This window comes from Gymnoscopelus microlampas (assembly GCF_963454915.1).
Source record: "Gymnoscopelus microlampas genome assembly, chromosome: 12".
In the NCBI taxonomy this organism is placed as follows: Eukaryota; Metazoa; Chordata; class Actinopteri; order Myctophiformes; family Myctophidae; genus Gymnoscopelus; species Gymnoscopelus microlampas.
This window is the reverse complement of record NC_139949.1, coordinates 11,366,953-11,389,532: the sequence shown is the minus strand read 5'-3', so window position 1 is coordinate 11,389,532 and position 22,580 is coordinate 11,366,953. Positions and strand designations below refer to the sequence as shown.

At 42.3% G+C, this 22,580-nt stretch overlaps 1 protein-coding gene across 3 annotated transcripts in view; it reads left to right on the top strand.

Moving 5' to 3' along the window:
* Positions 1 to 22,215, top strand: part of trim37 (tripartite motif containing 37) — a 49,343-nt gene extending 27,128 nt beyond the window's left edge. Inside the window, exons 16-25 of one of the 3 annotated variants that reach the window (XM_084074006.1) lie at positions 230 to 430; positions 3,046 to 3,179; positions 9,507 to 9,589; positions 12,098 to 12,310; positions 13,044 to 13,370; positions 14,014 to 14,187; positions 15,020 to 15,167; positions 16,366 to 16,466; positions 17,256 to 17,378; positions 20,193 to 22,215. In XM_084074006.1, the coding sequence (XP_083930132.1) occupies positions 230 to 430; positions 3,046 to 3,179; positions 9,507 to 9,589; positions 12,098 to 12,310; positions 13,044 to 13,370; positions 14,014 to 14,187; positions 15,020 to 15,167; positions 16,366 to 16,466; positions 17,256 to 17,378; positions 20,193 to 20,260 (1,572 nt within the window). In that variant the 3' untranslated portion in view covers positions 20,261 to 22,215. Of the gene's footprint in view, positions 1 to 229; positions 431 to 3,045; positions 3,180 to 9,506; positions 9,590 to 12,097; positions 12,311 to 13,043; positions 13,371 to 14,013; positions 14,188 to 14,929; positions 15,168 to 16,365; positions 16,467 to 17,255; positions 17,379 to 20,192 lie in introns of all 3 variants that reach the window. The other 2 variants (XM_084074005.1, XM_084074004.1) reach the window with 2 other exon arrangements.
* The last annotated feature ends 365 nt before the right edge of the window (positions 22,216 to 22,580 follow it).

Sequence of the window (22,580 nt, the reverse complement as noted above, 5' to 3'; positions counted from 1 at the left end):
CGTTAAGTGAATGCCCTACTTAATCATACAAGAGTGTCGGACAAAAGTAGTGAAAATAGTCGATCTACAAGCTCATAACTCGAGAGCTTGTAGATAAGCTATTTTCATATTAACATACAAGGACAATACACATTGTTAATTGCAATTATTTGTGTGACAATTAATCATCATGTAAAATATCATAATCGTGACAGCCCCTAGTTACAGTGTTTTTTTTTTCTTTTTTCAGAGGCTGGCCATCGAGTTGTTTCGCAGGCAGACATCTCGCAGCTCGTCCCCTCCCGACATGAGGCCGGGGACGGGGTCCCTGGCCTCTGAGAGAGACCCCCGCACGGGGAAGAGTGAGGACGCCGTCCACCCGAGCGCCGGAGACGCCAAAGAGGGCGAGGAAGAGGAGGAAGACCAGAAGACGCAGCACGACGACTCCAACGTGAGTAACACCGCTGCTGTGTTACCACAGCTAACCAGATGAACCAGATTTAGCGAGAGAAATGAGCAACCAGGTCTATGAAAACGAGCCCAAAAGAAGCTACATGAGTCACAAGTGTGAGCTTGTTGACCGGCTATTTTGGGGAAAAAGTGACAACTTTGAAATATCTTTGAAACAATTTAACACTACAAATCTGGTATGGGGGGTCCCTGGCACAAAATGTTTTCAGATGGGGATTACACATTACAGATTCATTTGGGGGTCCTTGACATGAAAGTGTTTGAGAACCACTGGTTTAAACAACATTTAGGAAGCAAGCCCAAATAAGCAATAAGCAACAATTGGGCCGCAACTACCAATATTTACAAGCAACTTTACAGAAAAACAAGCCCAAAGTGCGGGTCAACATACTGTGCTGGTAGCTCCTCTCTGTCTCCATCCATTCTGTCTCTCTGCCTCTCTCCTCCTCTCCTGTCTGCTCTCTCCATTTCCTCCTGCAATCGATCCGAGCTTGCATTCGTTGCTTAAGTTATGTGCAGCGGTGTCTGTCACTATCCTCTCGTCAACTTCATCTTTGAATATGCCTTGTAATGTTGTAGTCCGCCCTTCTATCTACTTAATCCTTTAATGTTGGAATTTAAAGATAAATGTGTATTTGGCAAGGTTTTCCGCTTGCCTAACAGCATGTTGGCCTTTCGCTGTCTGTACGTCGTCGGTGGTGCTGAACCATTCACCAGTCTGTGCATGTAGTTCAGCGCGGAAATTTTATTGTCCAGTGCAGGGAGGTTCTACAGTGAGTGTGTGTGTAGAGGGCTCTGAATGTCATGGCCAGTGTGTGTGAAGTCCAACCGCCCCGAATACATCAAGTTTGTTCTCCTATACGGCTGTGAATTCCAGACCTTGAAGTCCTATTAGATGGGTGCTACTCCAGACAGCTGCGTGAAGTGCTGAACATAAACCAGAACCAGAGCACGTTACCAACACGCATCTGTATTTGGGTTTTTACCAAGAGTGAGTAAGAAGATAGACAGCCAGGGAGCTCCCAGCCAGCAAGCCTGTGCTGTGGGAGCCAACACACAGGCATCGATTCGGCACCTACCTACGTGGACGTGCTAAAGAAAGATGCGAGGGAGGAAAGATCAGGATGACTGGAGACACCGCCGGAGGGCTCGTCCGAGGATGACCCAGAAATGTCGGTTTCACGTCGGGCGAGAAGCACTGCTCAAAATGCTTTTCTGGGGTATATGCTTAGGATAATGCTTAAATAGATAATACTTCATCGTTCGAGGAAAATGTCATATATATTAGCTGATCTACAAAAATAGCATATAATTTATTTATTTTTTATTTTATTTTTTTTGGGGGGGGGGGGGGGCTATCTTGGCTGTTTTGGTGAGAGTATAGTATACATCAGGCTTAACACATTGAGTGCCAAAAACGGTCCGGACCGTTTTTCATAATCCTAACATGGTGTGCCAAAAACGGTTATGGCCGTTTTTGGCCAAAAATATGAAAAAATAAATATTTTTTTCTTTTTTTTTTTTTTTTTTTTTCAATTTTTTTTTTTTTTTTTCCTTCACAGCACCAGGAGATATCATTTTACGAAGATTTAGACTCCAATCCACCTCCTGGTTGAGTTATGACTTCAAAAGCCTGTATCTCGGCTCCTGTGTACTTTTTGTTTTTACGATGTATTTTCGACTATTTTCAACTGGCTGCAACTATGGAACGGATTACCGAATGTTTTTAATCTTTTTCCCCGGATTGTACGAGACCTCTATGTGTGTAATGAGGGTATCACCGTGAGGACGGTGATCACTGAAAATGTTTTGTGACTACTTGAAAAAGGTCCAAAAATGGTTAAAATTCCAGGCACTGGAGGTACCCTGTTTTGAAAAACCCCTGATAACGTTCAACCTGGTGTCCCTAATTTGGACATATCAATGTAGGCAATCATTTTCAAAAATAAGACTCTTCAAGCGTCCTTTTTTTTTGCAATTATCACTGGCAAGTATTAAGTATAAAATAAGGCCTTAAAGGTAGGGTAAGTGATATTTGTTGGTTAAAACAAAACGTTATTTTGTTATAAAGGTAAAAGCACTACATTCTGATAGTAATCATTGCTGTATAGAGTGTTTGTTCAGTAACAGGGGTCTCTCTGTCTCTCCAGCTCTTTAACAAACGGAAAATACATTTTCAGGTGGGTGGACACATTTCAGCCAATCGAAGAGAGAGTACCCATTTATCAGCTTCATCTTTATAGTGTTCCAGTTCCAGGAGACTGCTGTTTCTATAGCAATGATTGCGATCAGAATATAGAGCTATTTAACACTTATTTTAACAAAATAAATCACTTCTGTGGTCAGATTGAATAAGTGCTGTCCAACCAGCTGGACCTTCAGAACACCACGCTGCTGCAACAGGCCTTCAAGATGGGGAATGTCAAACCTGAACACTGCCGTTTCCCTCCCTGTATGCGTTTCCTTGTCTTTTAAAAAGGGGATCAAACACCCGCTGAAAGCAGGCATTGATCCCAGTCTTTAACTGTGTGTGTGTGTGTGTGTGTGTGTGTGTGTGTGTGTGTGTGTGTGTGTGTGTGTGTGTGTGTTGTTTAGGAGCTGTCTGATGGGGACCTGGAGGTGGACTTCCTGACAGAGGAGGAGGTGAACCCGCTGGACGGCAGCAGCACATCCGGAAGCTCCACGGCCACCAGCAACACGGAGGAGAACGACATCGACGAGGAGACCATGTGAGTTCTGGTTTTTGAATGCTTTATTAGTCAGAAATGTAAACGGCACAGAGGTGCAGTCAGACATTAAGGCTAAAAGGATAACACAAACAAGTCCTGGGAACTTGTTTCCTTTGTGGTCCTATGTATTCAATTCATCAACAAAACATTTTTCAGTTTTTTTTTTTCAAGCTCACAACACTGCGACGTGTTGTAAGCTTGTAGACGGCCTATTTTCGGTTATTTCATTATTTTAAGATTAAAGCGTTTTTTAAGTGGTCAAGCTAGCAATAGAATGCCTTTTCAATCTTGCAGACAATCCTAATCTCAGATCTCAGATACTTCATAAAAGCAATGGTTAACCCTCTGGCGTCTGGCATTTTGTTTTAAATGCAAACTGGCCTATAACCGTTAAGTTAGTTTGGCTGGTGCTCTTTTGACACGTTAAATCTTTTATGCAATGTAGGTCCTCATTAATACAATGATTCAGAAACGGGTCTGTTATAAATATACGTGTATATGTATGAAATTAGAGTTAAAGTAGCAGGGTTTTTGCCATGTGTGGAGGCAGTGCTTACACAACGTTAACCAGCTGTGTGACATTTTGATTTAATTGACGTCCCTCCTCCCACGAGCACATGAGCGTCTTCCAACAACGAACAACCAGGCGAGGTGTGTGACATTCACCGCACGCGCGCACACACACACACACACACACACACACACACACACACACACACACACACACACACACACACACACACACACACAGACACAGACACAGACACAGACACAGACACACACACACACACACACAGGCGCGCACCGGAAAGAAAATCGCTGTAAATGGATGTTATTTTAGAGTGCGGCGCCCTCAGGCCATCTGTGAGGGAGTCCCCCCCCACCCCCACCACTATCCATCAGCGCCACTCTAGTCTCTATCTGTCCCTCCCCACCCCCCCACCCCTCTCTCTCTCTCCCCCCCCCAGATGATGGGCGGGCAACACACACACAAACACACCAAGTGCCTTTTTGCCTTTTTATATCTGTGGAGTGAGAGAGCTGTGAGTCATTCTCCATGGGCTCCACTGGCTGAGACAATGGCTCCGCAGACATTATCAGCCACCCACCTAGCATGAAGGAAAAGAGAACCATTATGATACATCTGGGGAAAAAAACCTGCCCGCAGTGCTGCTCTTCCAAACATTTAGATGTTGATGGTAAAGCATCTGCTGTAGAAATCACTTAAACGTTGTTGGTGATACATTAGCAAAAATCAGTATTTGTGATTATTAAATCTAAATGTTTTTTGGAGTTTGTGTGAGATCAGGCATGGCATTTAACAGAGATGAAGACGATTCCCTTAACGATTCCCTTGTATCAGTCCGATTACTTAATGGTTCCTGTATGCTTTTAACACATCGGGTGCCAGAGGTTTATTAAAATATTATACGTTCAGTGCCTGCATTACGTTTCGTGCTGTAGAAGCCCCGACGCGGAAGTGCATGTAAACAAGCGTGCGTGCGAGACGGCGGACGGTCCTGACTAACGCCTGGAACAATAATATTTCCAACGCGATCCTCCATTGCAGCGTGATCGCCGATCGAAAACGGCTCGCTTCCACCACGTTAAAAAGAAATGGAGATATTAAGCTTTTAGTCAAGGAGTTAACATTGGAAAGGCCGACCGGAAGGATTTTTGACATGGATCCACATCCGGCCTCTCCTTCTCAGAAACTCCTTGGATAAAGGATAAAGGATAATTCCTTTTAACAGGTCGTTCATGAAAGTCCTTGCGGTCTTGTTTCCAATGAGAACCTGTGAGCAATTAGGGGTTAAGAGTCTTGCTCAGGGACAAATTTCATTTCATCGACGCATATGCTGATCTGGCCTGGAATCGAACCTGGGGCAACCAGGGCCTCTGGCTCCCTAGGCGGGCTCACTAACCATTCAGCTTTGGATGATCCCAAAGTTTCGTTTTAGCGCCCCACGTGGGCCCCACGTATAAAATTGGGTCAAAAACGGTCCGGACCGTTTACGGCACTCCTCGTTTGGATTATGAAAAACGGTCCGGACCGTTTATGGCACTCATTGTATTAAATCTATATAATTTTTGATAAACACAAATTCCCAAAGTGAGGTCCAGGGAGCCTCTAGGTTCCTTGAGGGCGTTCCAAATGGACCCTTACAGGTCTGTAACTCTTGAGAATGTACAGATGGAACCAAATGGATCAAAACTGTTACTTTTCAGGATTCAAATAAAAAAAATAGCAGATCTACAAGCTCAAAACACACCGCAATGTGACATGTTTTGAGCTTGTAGATCAGCTATTTTCATGACTTTTGTGTGACACTTCACTATGACAAAGTAGGGCATTAATTTAGGACAAAAGAACATTAACTCAATAGGTGCCAGAGGTTTATTAATACAGGGTACATCTAGTGCCAGCGATCTCGCCGTTTACGCTGCGCTGTTTAGAGCTGTTGAATCGGCGACGAGCACCTAGATGTAAACAATGGAAGCGTGTACGACGGTGGATGGTCCTGGCTAACGCCTGGAACAATAACATCTCTCACGCGAGTCGCCATTACGGAGTGATCGCGCATCCTTTTTCACCACTGTAAAAAGTTAAGGAGATGCAGAGGTTTTTATCAAGGAGAGCGGACGGAAGGGAGTTTTTTTGGCACGGTGATCCATCTGTCCCTTCCATTTAAGAGGCACCCTGGGTGATTCCAAAGTTGCGCTAGCCCGCCCCTTGTGGAAAAGAAAAAGGAAAAAAACAATTTCACGGAGATCTCCGGTTATGGCACTCAACGTGAGTCTTTGCAAAACCGGAGATTCCCGTTTTTTGCACCCAAGGAGTTAAAATATGGAGATTTGTTAGATATATTCTTGATAGATTTTCGTGAAGGCGTGAATATTCTTCAATTTCACAACTGGGACGGCTTGGTGAATTGTCCTTTATGTGCATCCTTGATTCCTTATTGGAGTTAGATCAAATGTATAATTGTTATAAATAATTAACTTAATTGTACTACTTGTATATGTGTTCATGGGAAATATATTCTGTGGTACATATTGAACCAAATGTTTATATCTAAAGCCATGGCCACGCAGCTTTAACAAAGGAGTAAAGGAAGCGTGACATAACGTCAAGGGATTCAAAGTCATTTTAGGTCACCGGCCTGATTGGGCAAAGTGCTAAAAAGGCAAAAGTTAATCCAGGCCAGACCGGTTGTACACAGGCAAATGCGTGTGTGAGCGCCTGGCCTCATGTGTGCCAGTCTCTGCTATAATTCCAAAATGTTTCACTTTTTTTTCACAAATTTAGATTATTATGAAGGAGATTGCCTAGCAAGCACAACTTGTATGAACAGTATTAACTTGGTCATAGGCTACAAGAAAGTTGTGATGAGAGAATAACATCCGATGCTATTTGGCTGCTCCACCCTTGCCACTAATAAACCATTTGAAAACAAACATTAGCAGACACAGATGTAGAACTAACGAAACAAATTGTAAATGTTGGATATACAACTAACTTTATATTAGAGTTGAAGCACGCACAGCTTCCAATTCTTTAAACTACAACAGGTGCATGCACGGTTAAAACGCAGACCACCAGCGCTCAAAGGCGAGAAAAAAACGAATGCGTTTCACCTCGCGTGTGTTTGTCAGAGCGACACCGATTGTGGCGAATACAAGAACGCTCGCCCCAAAACACACTCGCCCGGGTCAAATCCGGCGACCTCGGAACGGTCGCTACCAGATATTCCTAAACTTAACCTCAGTAAAATTATGCCTAAACCTAATCTTATTCCTAAATGTAACTTCAGTCAAACTATGCCTAAACCTAACCTACAAGAGTACAAGAACCGCTGGGGGCGAGCAGTCCACGGAAAAAATGGGGGCGAGCTTTCTAGTTACCATTGTGGCTTCTGAAAGGAAGTCCCAGATCCACATAGAAACCAGGCTGTTATTATACCCCGTGTTTTAAATCACTTAATACTGTATAAGAACTGTGTTTCAAAACAAAACTCCAAAAAATGAGTCTGGGCGTTGTGCCAGGGAGCTGGCTTTGTATCGTTTATGATCATTTAGTTATATCTGATACAGTCTGTGATTTGTAGGCGGGCTTGTATTTTTGGCCTCTTTGGATAACTTAGTCGTTTTTTAGGATCAGTTTATGCTTGGTAAGCATGAGAGGAAACTGTCTGAACTATTGTTATTTTTGGAACACAAGTTATATTGTGTCTGTCGGGTCGAAACCTCATATGTCCAAAACAGGATTCAAATTCAAAAACGGCAAAAGTAGCAGATCTACAAGCTCAAAACCTGTTTTAAGCTTGCAGATATACTACTTTTGATGCTTTTGTGTGCCGCTGTAGTATGATCAAGTAGTGCATTCATTTACGAAAAAACACAAAATATGGAGATAAGAGGTTTCTGCCCGACAGCAACGATGACCCAGGGGTGTGGTTTTGATGTCAGGTCTTGATACTCTATCAAGATAATTTTTCTTCCTATCGATTTATAGTCACCCCGTGGAGACTTGAATTCATGGATATTGTTTTGTTTTTGTCGCATTCCTAAGCCAATAATTTGATGACCAGCGGACCGGTAGGCAGCGGTTCCGGTAGGAGATACAAAGGAGACTCTTTGTGTTTCCTACCGGAACCGCTGCCGGTCATCAAATTATTGGCTTAGGAATGCGAGGGGGTCATTTTTTTTCCCGTCTTGGATCAATGGAACCAATATAGCATATAAGTTGGAGCTTACTAATTTTGCATGACGTTTTTATTTATATATACTATATTTCTTTCATATTAATGTCACATTATCATCTTAGTGTTTTGCCACTCGCAGTATCCTCAACCTTAATCCTAGATCTGCTACTTTTGCTGTTTTTCAATAGGCTCTATGCACAGAAGCCATATTGGGAATGAATTGGGCCCCTTCCCTACTTCCTTCACAGGTGTTACCAATGATACTAATTAAGGCTCTGTTCCATTTAGTGTGGCATAGTGGTTGTCTTATTTTCAAGGACCCCCATAACTCTGAGAGTGTACAAATGGAACCTTACGGATCCATTTGGTTCCAGTTGTACACTCTCAGAATTACACACCCACCATAAGGGGCCATTTGGGAACCAAAATGGAGTGTTTCTAGTGAGCCAACATGCACAATATCAGCACCCTGACAAGAATGGAACAGAACCTTCATTAGTATCATTGGTAACACCTGTGAAGGAAGTAAGAAGAGGCCCAATTTCTTTCCAATATGGCTGCTGTGCATAGAGTCTATTGCAATCCTGAAAAGTAACTGTTTTGGACATATGAGGTTTCCACCCGACAGAGACGATATAATGGTTTGGGAAGTTGCACAGAGACAAATGTCTTGCATTTCTCCCACATGTACTTTTGTTAAGAGGATTATGACAGTGCTGTCAGAATAGGATGAATGCTACATTACATATTCCCCTGGTAAATCCTTCAGGAAATGATGGGGAGTCTACTTTGTATGATTTCCATCTACGTTATGCCTGCTTTTATTTCAGCTTTATGCTAATTGAACACATTGACAAATGATGTGTACAGGTCTTTGAGGTGTGTGTGTGTGTGTGTGTGTGTGTGTGTGTGTGTGTGTGTGTGTGTGTGTGTGTGTGTGTGTGTGTGTGTGTGTGTGTGTGTGTGTGTGTGTGTGTGTGTGTGTGTGTGTGTGTGTGTGTGTGTGTGTGTGTGTGTGTGTGTGTGTGTGTGTGTGTGTGTGTACTTTAAGAATTTGAGAAATGGATATTGTGATGACCGTTTTCTTGGTCCTCACAAGAGAGCGTTTTTTCTTTTTCTTATTTTGTTAGATTTACAATTAGGAAAAGACTCAGATTGGGGTTAAGACAAGGCACTTAGAGGTTAGGGCGTTGTGCACCAAAAATAGCCGATCTACAAGCTCACAGCGTGTTGCGTCGCATCGTGAGCTTTTAGATCGGCTATTTTGGGCTTTAAAGGTGGGTTATTTTTTGGGGGTTAAAGCTTAAAAAGGCAAAGGTTTGGGAGAAAATCCCTTTCATTTACCACTTAAAGCCCAGCATCTGTATTGTGGGGAAAGCTTTCACTGAAAATAGCAGATCGACAAGCTCACAACGGCACACGTTGTGCCGTGTTGTGAGCTTGTCGATCGGCTATTTTCAGCGAAAGCTTTCCCCTCGATAACGGAAACCAGAAAAATACACTAGTATAGAGCCCTGAGGGTTAGGGGCTTAACCATGTGGGCTTTAAGTGGTTAAATCACCATCTTAAAATGCTGATGTCCTCACTAGTACAGTAATACTTACTAAGGTGTGTTTTGTAGGTCGGGGGAGAACGACGTGGAGTTCAACGGGGCGCTGGAGCCAGAGGAAGGGGAGCTTTCTGAGGACCTGGCAGGGGCCACAGGTAACACGTCCTCGTCACCTCTCTGTTTACTATGAAGGAACCAGCTTCATCAACACATTTAAAAAGGCTCAAAATGTCATGAAATATAACCAGTAAACCAGGTTATGGTTTGTTTATTTATATAAGATAAGACCATTTATTTGATTGAAACCTTTTATTTATTCTCGAAAAGAGCGTTGAGGTTTACCCTCAATTTGCAATGCTGTCAAAAATCAACAATTAAGACGCATGCAGATATAAAACACAAACAACAAAATAAGACCAAAACAGAAAACTAGTGAGGTAGGGAGATTTTTGAAAGCAGGTTAATAAATTGTCCATAGAATTGAGGCATTATTTTTTTCACACAAGTTGTAGATTGTTCCATGAAACTGTAGCAGCATAGCAGAAAGCAAATTTGCCCAGTTCAGTCTGAGCATGTGGAACCCTCAAATGTAAGCCAGTTGTAAGAGTGGAAAAACAGCACTTACCAGAACCCGCTCAAACAGCAGTGTGATATATGGTGGTAACTTCCCATCAATAGCCTTAAAAATAAACTGGTACCAGACCAGTGCCTTGTTCTCCTCTCAAAGAGGGAAGACCAACCTATTCTGTCATAGAGGATACAATGCTGAGTGCTGTAGCTTTCACCAGTAATAAATGTAAGTTCTGAGTGATAGACTGTATCTAGGGATAAAAGAGTGGTAGGGGCAGCATTTCTATAAATGGCATCACCATAGTCCAATAGATTGCTGTGGGGGAAATTCAGTAACCTATAGGCCAATATGTACTCCTTCCAACGTCCAAACCTTTCTTCGGATAGGGAGGCGATTTAACTAATTTGACGTCATTGTGAGCTTCGGAAGGACGGTCCCAGAACCTTCCCTTGGAACCTGCCATGACGTGACTCTGAATTCTGTCTGAATTATAGTTCGGAAAGCCTGAAAGGAGTATGTTTTGGCCTTAAGGCAGCACAGTAGTTAAGATTACCGGGCAAGAAAAGTACTCTAGATACAGCAGGTGAAAATACATCACACTCAAAGAAACGCCCTCAATAAAATGTATATGATCCTGTTTCTGGTTATGCCAGTATCAGACAAATTACGTGGGCATGTAAAAGCATCCACTTTCTGAAATGAATAACCTACTCTAGTACGCACTACCTCTAAAATACATCCTCTTCATGTCAATGTAAAATATATAAAATACATAAAAAACATCCAATCATGATGATTGCATGGCTTTTTATATTCCACAGAATGTATGTAGGTGTGAGATGAGAGGAGAGGTGCTTTGGGTGAATTTCATTCCCCTTTAAAGGTACTATGGGAAGGGTTTCTGCTATGTACCTTTTTAGTACTATTGAGTTTGATTTCGGGTTTAATTATTATTCTTTTTTTTATAAATGAATGCCCTACTTAATCGTGCACCACCATAAGTAGCAAAAATAGCCGATCCACAATGTGTCTGTGACGCATTGTGGATCGGCTATTTTTGAGACATTTTTAAAGAGAAAATCTAAGTGATTTATTTCTGTCTGTGGGCTTTATAAATATTGAACAAAGAAGAGCTTGTGATAATAACTACATTGGAACACAGGTTCTTTTTTTCCACTGGACAGCAACGATATCCTTTATGGTGAAAAGTGCTTCTTTAACTTCAATCTTTTATGTCCGATAAATCGTTCTCTTGACCATAGACTGACTGACAAGGCACTAACTGGACACTGCAGCAGTCAAACACAGTGATATGAAAACGTCGGTATCAAGATATCCAAGACACTTTATAACAGTATTTTCATTTTATCTTTTGGTAAAGACATGTACTCCTTGTCTCTCTCTCTGTTGCTTCCCTTTTAACCTGTTATTCAGTAGTCTGATTTCAGTAAATAAAGACTTATTTTAGGTACATTGTTAAATGTAATTAAGTACTGTATAGAGAAATGTGGTTGTTATGACACATCACTATTGATCATCTGACACTTTGTGTCCATATTATGCCTAATAATTATGCCTAATTAAAAGTCTTAACACAGCGGGAACATTTTGTTCATGTGATTAATTCGCCCGAAAATATATTATTTCGAGACGTTCTTCCTGCCATTAGTACAGTACGTCCAGAACACAATTATTATGCAGCGATTTTAAGTAACCATTCTTTTCGGAACAAGAGTGAATTTTCACTGCAGATAAAGGCAACTTCAAAAGATTTTAATCCATATTTATCCCTATTTTATATGTTGGCTATAAAAAAATAGCAGATATACAAGCCCACAGCGCGGCACGAATGCAAGCTTGTACATCTGACATTTTTGAATCGTGAAAATGTTTGGAAGATTTTCTCTTCCATCTCTGCATTAGTTTTTTACACAAATCCTATCTTTGGGGCTCCCTGGCACAAACCATTTTCAGATGGGGGTTCGCAACCAAAATACATATGAATTTGGGGGTCCTTGACACAAAAAAAGCTCAATAACTAAGTGTAACTCAGTCTTCATGGTCTATAAAATGTGTCGTCTCGTTGTGGCAGGTGGTCCGAGCCCCAGCGTGTGCTTGCTGCATCGTAGCTGCAGCGCTGCGGGGGGCTGCGGCGCCGTCGGGCCGGGCGGCGGCACCACCAACAGCCTGCTGGACATCGACCCGCTCATACTGATCCAACTGCTGGACCTGAAGGAACGCAGCAACGTGGAGGCCCTCTGGGGGCTGCAGCCCCGGCCCCCTGTCTCACTGCTGCACAGCCAAGGTACACACACACACACACACACACACACACACACACACACACACACACACACACACCCAGTGGACGAAGAAGTATATGGTTTGATAGAGGGGTAGAAGGCTGGGTAGACTAGAAAAAGTGCTCCTCGGAGCACAGGTCTCCGCCAGGTCAGGTAGGTTATTGTGGGCCAGCAATGTTCGGAATTCCCCAATCAGGATGGAATATGAAAAATCGGACGGATCTGTCTTGATCACTTGACTACAGACATATTGTGTACCGATTTGCGGTGATGTTTGAACAAAGTTTACAGGAGTAATATAATTTAGCAAAAATCTGCCTCCTGGTGGCGCTATAATAGGGAAATGTTAAAAGGGTGACATTTGTTCCTCAACATAGTGCGAATGTGCGTGCAAAGTTTCACCACCATCGGACGCTGCGTTCATCATTTGCGGCATTTTGTTCAAAACGGGCCACTCTTGCAAACGATATATGGGTAGGTACTACTGTCGGTACATTATAGAAGCTGCGATCTGGAACTCAGTATTTGAATGAATTAAAATGTTATTCTAATGTAATCATAAGTGCAATATCTCTCCTGGCCAAGCAGGGATTCTGTCTTGAAAGAGTGGTAAAAATGTGATCTCTCATGTATAAAGGTTTGAATCTCGGATAGGCTTTAAAAGTTACGTATTGCTGCTTTAACACTCTGGATTTTCCTGTGCTCTAATGTATTTGTTCCATCAATCTTCTCCAGCCCACCCCCACCACCCCAGGAAGGAGCGAGGAGATCGGCGGCCCCAGGCGGTGCGCCGCTCGGCCCCGGACTCCGGGGTCCTGATCCGCCTCAAGGCGCAGATGGCTGAGGTGCGCAGCAAGATGTCCGACATCAAGTGTCAGGTGATGGAGGCGCGGGGCACGGGGCCCAACGACCCCCGGCCGGGACCCTCGGGGGTCTCCTACGGCGTGGAGCAGGGGCCCTCGCTCCTCTTGGATCCGGAGCTGGCGGCGGCCTTCCACAAGAGCAGCCAGCTGGAGATGCTGAGGAAAGGTTCCGCCGCTCGGTCCAAGCACTGCCGGCCCGGTGAGGAAGACCTCCGTTTCCGTAACAAACACTTTGTAGCAGTGGTTCTTTTTAGCTTCAGACCCAAAAGAGAAATGTTATGTCTCCCCGGTACTCAAACTGGTGAAAATAGCCGATTAGCTTTGTGAGCTTGTAGATCGGCTAGTTTCACTATTTAACTCATTGAGTGCCATTAACGTGTTTCACATGTTTTAGCGCTATGGTGTTGAGTGCCATTAACGTGTTTCACGTGTTTTTGAAAAAAAAATAGAAAAAAAACCAACCCAAGATATCATCATCTGAAGATTTGCAGCTCCATCCACTCCTTGTTTAACTTATAAAAGGCTGTATCTCGCTTCCTAAGCACTGTTTTTTTACTTTGAAAAAACAAAACAAAAAAAATTGTAATGGCCAGAAATAGATAATAATAATTTGGGCACTCAATGAGTTAAGTTGTTGTTTTTTTACATTACCAAATGTCTTAGATTTTTTAATTCAGCTACAGTATGAAATTATTTTGAAAAAAAAAGAATCTTTTGAAATAATAGATTAATCATTGAAAACAAAATCTAGGAAACAAATACGTATACATTTTGGGGTCCTTGACACGAAAAGGTTTGAGAACTACTGCTTTGTGACACTGAGACTTGCTGTCGATCTGCAGCCAAGAAGTGCGTGTCCCCCAAGCTGGAGGCCAGCGGTACTCTGGTGCTGAGGAGGGGGAGCAGCACAGACTGCCTGGACAAGGAGCTGAGAGGAGCAGAGGGAGGTCAGAGTGGAGGAGAGGCAGCCATGGAGAACCCTCTCTGTCCCAGAGACACTGTGGCAGGAGCAGAGGGTCAGTAACACTACTGGAACCAAACCACGAAGCTTGTAGGATAGAAACTCCACTACGCTAAATTCTCAAGTCTCTTTGTTTATTTTTTGTTAACGTTAACTTAGGTTTTTCCAACATATTATATTGTCGCTGTCGGGCAGAAACCTTGTACAGTATCTCCCTATTTCAACTTTTTATGTTTTTTAGTTTTTCTTTTGTAAATGAATGCCCTTCTTTGTCATACCAGAGTGTTGCGCAAAAATAGACGATCTACGAGCTCACAACGTGTCACGTTGTGAGTTTGTAGATCAGCGATTTTGGTTCAAGTCAATGTGAAAGTGGTTAAGTTTGTGTGTGGGTTTGTATAAATATTTAACCAATGAAAAGTATCAACAAGAGCTTGTGAATGATAACTACATTAGTTATAAGTAGTTAGTTCTTTGGAGGGTTTTGAGGTGGGATAGTTTTGGATAACACTGTTTCTCACCTTGGCTTATGCTCCATCCATCCAGATTAATAACCAAAGGCAACGGAGCCTTTATGTCTGTAACTCCCATTCTCAGAAATGCTCTTCTCAGCTCCCTGAGAGCTGCAAGCGTCTGTGCTGTGGGCATTTTTAAGAACCACTTAAAACACTACTGTTTAAACAAGCATCTGTATGCGTGTCTGCTGTTTTTGTTTCTGAGTTTAATTGTACAGTTTGTGTTTCTGTATCTAAATCAAATGTACTTACTTAACTTACATTGCCTCCTGTGGTGTCCAGCAGCAGCGTCCCTGAAGGCTGACGGTATCCGCATCCCTCCTCCTCCTCCTCCCTCCCTGGTCCCCCCCTCCTCCTCCTCCTCTTCCTCAGACAAGCATCAGCAGGCAGCCGAGGAGGCCCAGGTCCAGTCGTACCGAGCCCAGGGTCCCTCCTCTGCCGTAGCCGCGGCCAGCAACGGCCACTATGCCCTGCTGCTTCCCAGCACCACCACCACCACCTCTGCAGCCAGAACACTGGGGTATGTATTAAGACCCGGGAACGCAGCCGTGTCATTTTAAGATTTATTTTGGCTATTCAAAAATAGCAGTTATACAATATATTTTTCTTTTTTTGTCATGAATTTGAATATATATATTTTTCAAAGTGAACATTTGTAAAATATTTTGTTCCAGGGACCCCCAGAAGCAAAGATTTGAGTTACAAATGTTTGCTTTAAAAATATATATATTCAAAGATTTGCACAAATGTTCAAGATTTTTCAAAAATAGCAGATCTAACAAAATAGCAGTTCTACAAGCTCATAGTATGCTATTTTTGTATAGCCAAAGAAATCTAAAATGACAGAGATACGTTCCCGGATTGAATTATTTTCTTTAATAATTCTATCAATTCGTTTTTCGATAAATCGAATAATTGAGAAGCAAATTTGTTTTTAATGTATTTATTAAATGTTTTATAATATATCAAAGAGTCATTTAACCACAACACTATTTTATATTGTTTCTGTCGGGTGGAAACATCATATGTCCAAAACTGTTACTTTTCAGAATTCAAATGCAAAAATAGGAAAAGTAACAGATCTACAAGCTCAAAGCGCGCCGCTTCGCACCACGTTTCGAGCTTGAAGATCTGCTACTTTTGATCCTTTTGTGTGACGCTTGTAGTATGATCTAGTTGGCCGTTAATTTATGAAAAAACTCAAAAAATAAAATCGGACAAAAAACAGTCATTGCTTTGTTTTTATTCTTAATGTTATATTTATCTATTATAGGCATTGACAATTCCTATACTTTCTTTTGTGTGTTTTTAAAGGAGTAGTTCGCCCCAAAAATGCCCCTTTTCTTCTCTATCATTACATCTCCAGGAGAGTTATTTTTTTGTAAAACTACTGTATATCAAACATCTGTTTATAAACTCCAGAACAACGCTTGCAGTGTAATCCAAAGTGTCTTGTATCCAGTCGGATGTTGGCACTTCCAAAAATACAGCTGAAGAAGAATATTTACTTCTTAAACAACTAAAGTAATGCTCCTTGTATTCAAGCCATCGCAGGCTTGAATAAGTAAATGAATAACTACTTTAGTTGATTTTAATTGTGGCATTTATTGCATGTGTGTACAGTACCTTGGCACGTGACCGTGGCACCTGCGTTGTGCGTTTTCCAAGGTTTTCGATAAATAGAATGGTGATGATTGGTGTGTTTCTCTAAACCACAGGGTAGGGCTGTTGACGGACCGCTCTCCAGAGTGTGAAGAACCCGGTAGTGTCCACCTGCTGTCCATACAGGAGGGCCCCTCCTCGTCGCATCTCGAAGACGGTCAGTTCACTCACCACACGTTTCACATAGGCACAAAAAAGCTCGGTAAAGCCATGGTCAACTTTTTTTAGAACCTTTGATTCAGAGGAAGTCCTGGAAGGTGCTAGAGTGGCCGTCACGGTCTCCTGACCTTAATGGCATAGACAATCTCTTGTGGGATTTGAAGAAGCTGTCCAAGAATATTAGTGAACTGCAGGCCATTGCACATGAGGAATGAGTTAGGATTCTTGCCAGAAGCTGGTGTCTGGCTATGCATCACGTTTTCAGCAGGTCATAACAGCATAAGGGTGCTCTACTAAGTAATAAACACGCTTGTCATCATTTTTGAAAGTGGCAATTTGTGTTGAATTTGGAGAAACCACTTATATTAGTTAGTTGATGTCAGTTGTGTTGAGCTATTTAAATTGTTCTTGTTTGGTTTGTTTATTTTTTTCTGAACGTTTCCGATACGTTTGAGAAATGTTCATAAATAGCAGATGTATAAGCTTGCAGTGCAGAAAGAAGTGACGCGCTGTGAGCTTATAGAACTGCCATTTTTGAATAGCCAACATATAAATGGATAAAGTGGTTAAAATGATCGTGACACTGTATTAACTGCTTTTGCTGGGGACCCGCTGGAACCCCCTCCCCCAAGGACCCCACTTTGAGAACCACTGCTTTAGGATGAGACTGCACCACTCAAAACAACCACGGTTAATGAACTCAGTTTTGCAGTGTAGTCTTGGTTATAGTTATCCAACTTATGTGTGTGGTTCGTGTGTGTGTGTGTGTGTGTGCGCGCTGGAGCAGGCCAGAAGCAGTGTGTGCGCCTGCTGCCAAGCATGAGCAGTGACAGTGACATCGACTGTGACACGGACAATGAGGACGAGGCCAACGATGGCCACTACGAAAGCCAGCTTCAGGCCTCAGCAGGTAAACATTAATATTATAATTTCTTACAGTATGTGTTGGGGCTTTTAATTGTGTAAAAACACACAGTAGGTAGCGCTATTAGCTCCTTGACTAGCCTGCTATTAACACATTCCCTGCCAGAGGTCTTTTTTTTTTTTACTTCCCCCACTGCCAATGTTAAAAACAAAAAACATAGGAGCCGAGATACAGGATTTTAAAGTAAAAAGTTAACCAAGGAGTGTATATATATATATATCTATACTGTATCTCTGGTTCTGTGTGGATAAATTGAAAATTGTTTTTTTTTTTTTTTTTTTCATTCACGGTTATACTCGTGATTGGTAGGTAATGTGTTAACAGCAAGCTGAAACATTGTGAAGGTACAGGAAGAGTTCATATCGTTATCTCCACATCTCACATCTTATCTCCACATCTCAATGGGTTTCTTTTATGCCCCGCGTCATCACACTACAGTGTCACACAAAAAGCAGCAAAAATAGCCGATCTAAAAGCTCAAAACCCGTTTTGAGCTTGTAGATCTGCTATTTTTTTCATTTGAATCCTGAAAAGTTATCATTTTGGACATATGAGGTTTCCACCCGACAACAATGATACTGACACAGACATGAAATGAACAGTGTCTGGAATTTGATACGTTTGTTGTAATCCCCCCCAAAAATGGATACTATCAGCCATTTTTGCAGGGACTGGAAGAAACCTAAAAGCAATGTTACATTTAGAAAAAGACGAGATAGAGCCAGTTCAATTCATGAGAAATACAAATGACAGACGATGAAATGTATGTATTATTGATTGACTGTGAATATTTTGCCCTATGCTACGTGTAAAGGCACCGAGTGTCTAGACTGTACAGTACGTCAAGATTTGTACTTTGCTCACGTCTCACGTCTCACGATCTGACTTGACAATAAGCACAACATGATCAAGGTCACACGGCTTGCAGAGGGCTGTTTTATATGCGCACACACACGCACGTACACACACGTACACACACACACACACGTACACACACACACACACACACACACACACACACACACACACACACACACACACACACACACACACACACACACACACACACAGACTGCTGAGACTGCAGGTCTGTGGGTTGCACAAGGAAATAAGTGCAGTGGAATGAATGGGGGGAATCCAGGGCTTAATTTGTGCCGGAGCTGGGCTCCGGAAGCTGCCTGCGCCTGCCTGCGTTCTGGGAAATCTAGAAGGTGTTCCGTCACCTCAGATGCACATACAATACCTTTTTATTTTAGGCCATTTATTATTATTCAACTTTCACATTTTCCCGTCCCTTCCTGCAATGGAAAAGGACCGTGGATGAAAGGAAACCGAGTTACGTTTGTAAATCGCCACAATTTAAACACTATTCGCTGTAAGAAAAATGGTTGTGCCCATGAGCCGGGTGCTCTGACTCCTACGCACGCTCACTATGTTAGTTGCAGAGGACGCCGCAAATAACGCAAAGGCCCCGCCTTCCCCGCACGACTTTTAGTCGGATTCATGAGCTCCTGCAGCTAATGATTGACTAATTAAGCACTGGGGGGATCATTAACCACATGGACCCTACAGCATCTCTATTCTGGGCATGGCATAATGGGTGAATAACTACAAGCTCGCAACACATTGACTTGGTGCACAGGGGAAACAAATTCCACATCATGTGGATCTCAGACTTCCTGTGACGTATTATGACTCCAAATTTGGGCAAGGTTTCAAGGGATCAGAGCCCCACTGTCCACTATATAAAATTCAAGTTAAATATTTCAAAAAGTATTGAAATGATATGGCCTACTAGTAGGGGTGTGCCGATATATCGTCCCGCGATATATTGCGGGACGTATTTTTTGTATATATATTTTTTTTTTGTTCATTTTTTATTGATTTTTACATACAAACAAATATGCCTTTCAAGTACAGAACCTTCATAATTGAACTCAGTATCCCCCGCCCTTCTCCCTTTTCCCACTCTTCATCCCCCAATCCCTTCCCACCCCGCCCTCCTTCCACACATTCACACAACACATCCACAGCATCATCGAGTCAGCAGATCTTTCAGATCTGATATCAGTGTTTGTCCACAGTGAAATTGCGCTCTGTTGAGCATGGTTAATCCTGGCCGACGACAATTCTAGATACAGTAGGCAATGTCCAAGAAGCTCCTTAGCCAGTGTGTTTTGGATAAGTCATGTGGAGGTTTCCAGCGTTGGACTATAATGTTTTTGGCTGCTGTAACTCCTGTAAGTCCTGCCAGACAGATTTTGCGTGTCTTTCCAGTAAGAGACCGTTTAGAGTCATCATTCAAAAGATGTACAAATGGGTCCATTGGCAGTTGTACTCCCATTAAGTCTGTAAAAGTCCCTAACACATTTCCCCAGAACTCCATAATCCCCGGACATTCCCATACCATATGGACAAAAGTATTTTTGTATTTCAAAAAATATATATTTTTTGCAATAATAATGCAAAAACAGAAGCATTTGTTTGCATTAGCTTTTTTTTGCCCCATATATTTCTAATAATAGAATAGTGCCATTTATCATATCGATATTGTGAGCCCAATATCGGCACACCCCTACCTACTAGCAGAGTGCATTAAAATTTTGGCTCTAATTAGTCCAATGGTTTGCACGATTTAGCTCCACACACACACACACACACACACACACACTCCGTCTCATAGATGGCTAGCCTTATTGCAGAGGACCCAGTACAGAACCCTGGGGGACCCCGGTCAACGAAGTACAGAGGGTGGTTAAAGGTTAATTATTGTAACTAAAGCTTCCGTGTCCTCCCCAGGAGAGCAGCTCCTCCTCTCTGACGACCTGGGCCTCGGCTTCACCGTGGGAGAGCCTACCGAGAGGTGATCTGTAAGGAGAGCCCACCGAGAGGTCAATCTGGACGGAGAGCCCGCCGAGAGGTGATCTTGATCCGTCTTCTCCAGCCTGCCGCCGCCTTCTCACCGGTTGCCACAGCAGTATGAGAGGAGAGCAGCAATAACCACCTTTAGAAACTAGACCTAGCTTGGGATTTTGTTGCTGTCGGGCAGAAACCTGTCTCCATAACACTTTTAGTGTTTTTTTGTGCATTAATGTCCTACTGGATCATACTACAGAGTTACTCGAAAGTAGCAGATTCACAAGCTCTCGCGACGCGTTTCGAGCTTGTCGGTCAGCTACTTTTGCTGTTTTTGAATTTGAATCCTGAAAAGTAACAGTTTTGGAGATATGAGTTTTCCACCCGACAGCGACGATTTGCATGCAAATACCACTTTGGAGACGACATTACCAACTGCATAATGCTATTATTTTTGTAAGTGAAACGGAACAGACTGAAAAGCAGAGACTTGTGTGTGACATGTTGTGTTTTGGTATTTTCGACGTGACTGAACCCCCGAAATGTACTTTTCATGGCCACTTTTATTTAATTAAGGTCTCACTAATATAACCACTCACATCTAATAGAACTGAAGGGTTGTTAATTTAGCTGGTACTTACAGTTACAGTCTTAACACGGACCCTTGAGGGGGCCGTACACAGACTATTGCAACAACATTGGCGGTGGCTACATGTGACTAGCAGGGTTGGGCGATCCTTTAGGACGTCAACGATTCCCATTCCGTAACGGTTTCCTTTTTACGATTCCTATTGGGGGTTCCAAATGGACCCTTACATGGTCTGTAACTCAGAGAGTGTACAAATCAATGGAACCTAATGGCCCCGTGACCCGTAAGGGTCCATTTGGTTCCATTTGTACACTCTCAAGAGTTATGGTGTTCTTTGAAATTAAGAAGTTTGAGAACCACCAGAGCCCAAACCCTGTCCTACATGTGACTATACTGTCTGTAAATAACTGAACTGCAGTTCTCATCAACTACATGTTTGCTTGTGAGTGCCACCATATCCCAACAACGATATTTTGAGGTGTAACGTTGCCATCAACATCAGTCGGCACCTCGTGTGTCCGGTTTGTTTGGGCGAGTCTGCTGAGTGTACTTTTGTTCTTTTGACCTCCGGTGTTTGGATAGCCACCTCTAAATCAGTTTCACAGTCAAAGGAACTTTTTTTTGTTAAATCAGTTGACTAAAAGGAAGGACACTGTTGACATCACTGTACGTGTGTTTGGAGAGTTCTCTCGTTTGCACTGTAAATAATCTTAATTTGCGAGTAGAAGCTTTTTGGCGCATAGAGATCCACGAAGGATGTTTTTTTCACCGTTCATTGTGCCTAAAATACTGCATGGCTTTTTTATTGGCTGGATTCAGAGAGGCTTTTAGGCTTAGTCTAATAAACGTAGGTCGGTGTCGCTCGCCGAAAATAGCCGATCTACAAGCTCGCAACTCGTCAGCGCGTTGTTGTGAGCTTGGAGATCATACATTTTTGGCGCGCAACACTGACACACAACAAAGTAGAGATCAGACTTATGCGTAAAACGCAGCTGTGTTCTTCAAGCTTAATGTCACGATTCATCAATACAGATTTCTTTGGGTTTTTTCTTGCACAAAATCCGGTGTTACATTAACGCTCCAGATTTAGCTGACCAACATTTTTTTTTATATTGCAAAGTATGGAAGTGTGTGTACTACACAGTGGGTACATGAGCATGAAATGTGATTAATAATAGAGTATCTTTGGTGTTTGTTTTTACTCTACTTGCGTCTGTGCTATTTCTGTCATGTTTGCTTTATTTTTTATTTCATTTTATTTTATTTTATCAGCAGAATGCACATTAGGATTTTTACTTGGTCGTGTACATTTATTTCATGTAACTAACAGAGTATGAACTAATAAATTAAATATTTTATGGTTTACTGCCAAACTGACCACTGTCCCACAGTCATGATTTTTGAGATGAGATTCAATGTCTGTTTCATTGATATACTTATTTTTTTACTTATACAGTGAAATGGATATTCCTTTTCTCTTGAAAGCTGCACTTGCATCTTAGGTCTTACTCGTGTTACTAGAGAGGGGGCCGCCAAATCGTTGTCTTTTTTTCTTCACATAACCACTTGAACCCTAGCATCCCTGTTGTAGGGAAAACATTAGCCTAAAATGGCTCACAACGGGTCGTTGGTGTAGAGAGGGGAAAAAAGATCAAACCAAGCACAGAGCCAAAGGTCCAAGTATTGAGGGTTCAAGTGGTTAAATACACATGAACAAAAAAAAAAATTTACACAACACTGAT